The 6896-nt window shown below is 40.1% G+C and overlaps 1 protein-coding gene across 1 annotated transcript; it reads right to left on the bottom strand.

The window, feature by feature from the left end:
* Nucleotides 1-2972: 2972 nt before the first annotated feature.
* lmo2 (LIM domain only 2 (rhombotin-like 1)) lies at nucleotides 2973-6624 on the bottom strand. The gene is made up of 3 exons (XM_034880153.1): nucleotides 5975-6624; nucleotides 4781-4996; nucleotides 2973-4334 (listed from the first exon to the last, which is right to left on the bottom strand). The coding sequence occupies exons 1-3, from the start codon at nucleotides 6013-6015 to the stop codon at nucleotides 4112-4114; spliced, it is 480 nt and encodes a 159-aa protein (XP_034736044.1). The 5' UTR covers nucleotides 6016-6624; the 3' UTR covers nucleotides 2973-4111.
* Between the last annotated feature and the right edge of the window lie 272 nt (nucleotides 6625-6896).

Raw genomic sequence — 6896 nt, 5'->3', positions numbered from 1 at the left:
CCGCCATCTGGTGTTCACACTGCACACTGCAGCAGAGTGAGGTTGATGTGTGCTGGTTGTTTCAGTGGGGTAATTTATTTGATAAAATCAAGCTGCGAGCCTTGCGGTTTCATCCTCAGAAGGTCTCCTTGGTTTTCATGCCCACAGCTGGATGTTTTTAAGTTTACTCGTACAGGACTGCTGTGACATGGGCACTGGAGATGAAACAGGCCTCCCTCAGCACACAAACACGGCACTACACTCCCGGCCTTGTGTGCAGCTGGTAGGGATGACATAAGAGGCGCAGGGCTTTATTGAGTCCTGCTGAGGCTGCTGTGCAAGTCAGGGCAGTGCTCTGGTAAAGCTCAGCCTGCAGGGCAACAGAGGAGAGCTGGCCGATGCAACGCAGGCCACTTGGCTGATGCTACGGGTCTCTGTAGGCCGGTGTGTTGTGTTTGGGAATGTCGTGAGATGCGACCTGGCTTCCCCTGAGCTCCAGTCTCATTAAACTCAGTGAACTCTTTGTAGAAAGGGTGCCACAGATAAAGATTACCAATCCCTCCTTCAACACTCTCGTTCTAGTCCAAGCTTTCCTTAGTAGCTCAAAAACATAATATATGTTGACCACCAGCTTGAAACTTACTAACTTTTCTTGAGTGTATGAGAATTATTTATAAATCAGTTTTTGTTACTAATGCCATGCCTGAGAAAAATGTGCTTTACTTCTGTTTGAGGTCCAACTGTGTACAGTCATGCTAGTGGCTATTTGAGGCTGTGAGTCAGTGCTTGGACTAAATGCCCACACATCTTAGTTTATCACGTTATCATGCTAACGTTTGTTATTTTTATTGAGGGTAATTAGCAGAAATCACTAACTACAGATAAGGAAAATCACCTCTAGGCTTCCTCCTCCAGGCATCATGGGTATCTGTAGCACATTTTATGCCAATGCATCCAACGGATTCGTTACTAAAAGCCCAAAATGTCAACTTGTTGGTGACGCTAGAGGAAAATCAGGGAATCACCAAAGTCCGTTGGATGTATCTTCTGAGGACCTTTAATGTCCGTATAAAATGTCACTGTAATCCATTCAATCACGGTTGAGATCTTTCAGTCTGGACAGATCGACCAACCGATCAACATCCCCATCCTAAAAGCCATGCTGCTAGCACGGCTGAATAGGGTTATCTATCTGTCTATTGGGATGTCTGTTATTGACATCATACAGTGTAATAGTTTGTTCATTAGAGGTCGAACAGGGAGCTAGAGTTAATTGACCTCAAACGACATCACTGTGCAGGATAACACGTTTCTTTGTCTGTAAATGACAAATAAAAGGAATAGTGGTTCATGCTTAGCCAAAATGACGAATGAAGAAACAAGAACAATAAATGAGTTTTATTATTTTTTACACCCAGCATTGAGGTTTGTGAGAACTCAAACAATGAGGAAGTAATATCAACAAGGCACAGGGGTTAACAGTCCTATGTCACCAGTGTTGTAGATGTTTTCGACTGCTGAGATCCTTCCAAAACTATTGTTTATGTACTTAATATGTTATTTATTCATGACACATATCTTTAGCCTGGTCTTCAATATGGAGCTGATTTGTTGTTGAGACCACCGTGTAGTAGATTTTTCTTTGCAGTCATTCCTCAAGCATTGCTTAATGCCAAACTGACAATTCTTGACTCTGCAAACCTCTAAATGAGCAAAGGCCCAGTATCCCTATGTGTGCATATGTATATATATCATATTCCCATCTCTGTTGTGGGAAATCTTGTTAGTTTCACCATAAGCTTCTCTTGTAGCTAAAGCGTCATCTCAGCCTGGGTGGGTTTTTAATTCTATATGTTCTTTCGCTCCTCCCTCTTCCATGAATAACCCACTGTCGGGCCACGCTAGAGACACCATCCTGGTGTGTTGTTGCTCTGCCTTACTACCCTTCTCTCCTTTTTCTCTCTCTCCTTTGTCTACGTTTCAAATCACATTTTTCACTCACTTTTTAAAGTCATTTAACGCTGCTTCTCTCATCCACAAATATGGTACGGTCAGGCGCCTTCGTTCCCAACCTCACACGCAAAGCAATTTAAGGATTCAATTATTGATGTTATGCCTGTAAATATAACTGGGGATGGCAGGAGGTTGTGGGATGGCACTAGAGGAGCCCGCCTTGTTGCTGTCAGAGTGAGTAGACAGCTGGCAGACATAAAGAAGAGAACAGAGACCCTGTCAGGGCACCAGCCACCAGACAGCAAGGAGGGGAAAGCCAGAGACAGTGAATCTTACAGGCCAAAACATCATGATGTCATTATCATTATTTCTTCTGTTTCTCTCTCAATAATTCATTCTTTTTTTGCCCTGCCAGGAGAGTTTATTATGAGGAAAAGCTGCATCCATCCCACAAACCTAGCCAAAACAACTCTGATATCTTCACTGTTACTTGTGGTTGGAATTTATGAATAAATGAATGTTTTAGTGACCTCTTCTGGCTAAGACTGGTATAACTACTACTTCACCATATGAATCAGCTGTTATTGTTTTGAACACAGCAACAGTCATAGCTGTGTCCCGGTTTATAAATACTATTTTTGTGGGGTATTGAATATGTGCTAATCTTTATATATTTGTATTGTTGTTGGCTTGCAGTTAGTATACAAGAAACCAACATAGTTTTAATGACAGGAAATGATACAATACGTGCACAGTGCAAAAGCAGTTAAACTGCAACTGTTCAATACAACCGCCAATTAAACATTCAATATAAGAAACATTTTTTCCAATTGTAAGAAGCTCCTTAGTTTCTTTCTGGCACTGCATTGTGGGAGATCACTGTCTCTCAACAGTTTACTTGAAGTATAGTATACTTAAAACCTGCTTAGAATTCGTAGTCTGGATTGTTGTTGGTGTATTGGTGGCTGTCTTAGTTGTTTCTTGTAATGATTTTTAAGTTTCTCTGTAACTCACAGGAAGACACTCACGCCAAAGATTAACAATGTTTCTCTAATTAAAATTTATTTAATAGTGAATATTCAAAAAGCCAAAGGTGTATATCCAGAGAGGTGTAACAATTACAAAAGACAAAAAGTCAGTAGAATCAGTATTGCATTGGATACCTCGATCACTGGAGGGAACAATCGATTGAACCTGGCAATTCAGTGCAATCCTTCTGATCAGGACTTTTTTTCAATATGGACTTTTTATTCCAATTGTGACATGAAAATCTGGTAATAATTTTACAGGTCTGTAATTTACTATTCAATTATCACTATTTTATGTGTATTTAACTTTCATACAAAACTACTCATATAAAAAGCAGAGAGTCAGTGCAGCAGGTTGAACATGCAAGTATAATTCAACATATATGGAATATTAAACTTCCAATAATGAATCAATATTTATTTGGATATAAAATAGAGCAGTTCCTTTGATGAAGTTTCTATTTTTCCCTTTATAATTATTACCAGTGGTGGAATGAAAGTACATTTACTCAAGGACGTACTTAAGTATAATTTTGAGGTACTTCTACTTGAGTATTTCCATTTTCTGCCACTATTTCTTTCTACTCCAATGGCCCATGTTTCAGAGGGAAATATAAAGGACTTTTTACTGGTCAAAGTTTTTTGATAACTTAAGTTACTTTGCAGATTCAGATTAACAAAACAAATTTAGTAATAATTCTCAGGAAATTACCTGTCCATAAAATAAAACTACTGACATTCTCATTGAACACGTCAGACTCTGGAGCAGACTGTGGTGATGAAACAGTGTTTGACTACAAGAAACTTGACAAAGATTTAATTTTGTTCATTGCTAAAGTTCTAAAATTCCATAGTGTATAACAAATGACTATTATTGGATGTTTATGTATTTCCAGTATTTAAGCATTTTGTATTAAAGGATGAAGCCTTAAATGAAAAGCTTTTTTTATTGCTGGTGCAGTCTTCATTAGTCTCTAACGGGGAGCCATGCAAATATATAGTCTCTCTTTTAATGTTAAAATTATTCCATGTAAATGTCAGATGCATGACAAAGCCTGCACAGTCTGCAGTCTACCAATGGCTTGTTCCCCTCAAAGCCAGCATGGGAAAAAGACAGGGTGACGATCCTTCATGTTGAGCAAGAGATTCTGCTAAACCATGTTATTGTTGAGTTTGGTCCACTCAAAGATGTCTTGCTCGCACACAATGTCTGAGTTGATCAGCAGGTAGCGGTCACCCACGCAGAAGTGCTTCTGGCAGGCGGCACACTTGAAGCACTCCAGATGGTAAACCTTGTCCCGAACACGCATCGTCATCTCAAATGCTCGAATCCTCTTCTCACAGGAAGCACAGAGACCGTCCTGACCAAAAAGCCTGAATGGATGAGAAGATATCAACATAATACTGAGAAGCTCTAAAACATTAAGCTTTATGGAATCCCTTGACTAACTACTGTGGTTCTATTTCCCTGACCATATACCTTTATACTGGAATAATACTACTTATTTCTGCTTGTGGTCACTTGATTAAACACAACTTTATCCAGGACTTTTGGTGGATTTGTAAGTATTTATAAAACCAGAACAGTGTATTTGACTCAAAGTGCCCATGTTCATCGTAGGGAAGAAACATGTCACCTAATGCAACAATGTTGCTCATTGATGATTGACAGCAATGGAGGTCTGGCTATGACAGGCTTCAGTTACATAGACACAGTTGTTGGTCTTTTATTTGGATTTGATGACAATAAAAACAAAACTGCTAACTAAAAAACTGCTTGATTAAATCATGATGTTACGACATTGCACCATCGGACCAACCTGAGGTAGTCTCTCCGACATAGTTTTCTTCCCAGCTTGTAGTAGAGCCGACGGCCCACCTCCCCGAGTCGACAGCCACACAGGTCGCAGCTCAGGCAGTCCTCATGCCAGTACTGCTCAATGGCCTTTAGGAAGAATCTGTCACCGATGCTCTGCTGACACCCACCACATGTCAGCAGAGACGGGGGCATCTGGAGGACCTCATCCACCGGCTCCCTAGACCAGGAAGAAAACTGGTCAGAAAATATCTTATGTATTCTAGGAATACACCAAATGTTAGTTTTTTTCAATTAATTCAATTAATTACCCCTGTTATCTACAAGAGAATATGATTGAAAATGTGTGTTAATTTTTTTCATATTTTGAGATTTTCAAAATAATACAGCTGAGAGCCCAGACTTTCAAAATGGTATAGCAATGCCATTTATTTGTCCACTAATTCTAATCTGTCCATCCTAAATTACTTACAATTGCAGTTTGATGCTGTCCACCTGAGGGAGCCATTGGATATTGGAACAGATATTGCTCTAGCCACAAAACAAATGCTACTTTAATTGCCCTTACAATTCAATTTTGCTTCCCATTAGGAAGCTTTAATGTTAAAATCATCTTCTACATTGTCTGTATATGTATATTGTATATGTTGTTCCAATTCTTCATTAATGATGGTTAAAGAAATATTCAAACCCAAGACCTCTTCATGTTTTTTGTGGCATCACTATTATTCAAAATTAAATGTTGATATCTTGTGCACCAGATAGAAGCCTGACAAATTTGGTATTTCATTTTTCCCCTATAAGTTCAAATAAAGTTCATGTTTAAATAATGTTTGGATGCACATTTTTGTAATTACTGACCCCTGGCAGGCAGATGCTGAAGGAGAAATGCCACTTGTATACAGCATATCATGCCTTATTCAACATAGCCTATATATGATAGTCACACACTTAACTTTTTCTTACTTAAGCTATGTTAATTCCCTGTTAAACACACTTTTAACAATCTGCTTCTGGAAATGAACGTGGTCCTTTTTCTTGCCCATCAGCAGGAGAATCCTGACCTCATGCTATCAGCCATCTGCAGTTATAGCACGTGAGATAGTTGTCACAATGATGCCGCATACGTCCTTGAATGTCTTTTTATTTCAGAAATAAGAATATTGTCTTTTGTTTATACCTAAGCAAGCCTACTTACTCATTGGCTTCCAGTGTCTTCCTTTCTATAGTGGATGTCATGTCAAAGATCTGATGTCCAGCCAGATCCAGATTAGGTTTCAGAATCCACAGCAGCGGCTACCTGCGAAGCTGCCTGCGGGCAGACCGAAGCCAAGACGCGCTGCACCTGCTCCCACAGCCTCCAAGACGCCGCTTTAAGCTTTTCGTGTGTTAAATTAATAAGCATTTGATGAAATGGCCGCAAGAGAAGGCAATTTCGCTCTAAACAGCTAAGCGATGATGGAGGAGACTGTCATCATTTCCTGAGGCAATGACCCGCGGTGACACTTTCATGTCTCACAAGTCTATATTTTATCATCCTGCAGCGACTTTGTGGACTGTCCGTTTAGTAAATTAAAACACCATCAAGCCAATTTAAAAGGTCACTCGCGGGGATCTCCGTGTCCGTGCGTCTTTTCTAACTGAGCGGGTTTCAGACGCGCTCCACTGCATCCAGCCGTGGTCACCGTTATTGTGCGGCAGCAGCATCGTGTTTAAATACGTCGAGCTCCCTCGGTCTCTGCTTTCGTTTCCCTCTTCCTGCTCACGACTGTTTGACAATGGGGGGAAATCGGTCTTAAAGCGACAGCTAAACACTGCACAGCCTGCTCTGTCAGCCCAGGCGGGGAGTTTTAGGTCGTGACTGAGACTAATGAGTTCATTAAATGCTTCGCCAAAGTGCAGATAGGACAAAAGATAGAGTGGCATGATAGGCCTACAATTAGTTCAGGCTTCGTGTATTTTCTTGGTAAATACAGTGGATCCTAATTAACAAGGACAAGGAAATGTAGTCTGTAGAGAGTTGCTCCACTTTCAGATAAAGATTTAAACCTTTATAACGGATTTAGAAGTTGTAATGACTTTATCAAGGGTCAATAATGCCCTAGGCCTAATGCTTTATA

This window comes from Etheostoma cragini, chromosome 8 (genome assembly GCF_013103735.1).
Source record: "Etheostoma cragini isolate CJK2018 chromosome 8, CSU_Ecrag_1.0, whole genome shotgun sequence".
Taxonomy (NCBI): domain Eukaryota; kingdom Metazoa; phylum Chordata; class Actinopteri; order Perciformes; family Percidae; genus Etheostoma; species Etheostoma cragini.
This window is presented reverse-complemented; position numbering and strand designations above follow the sequence as displayed.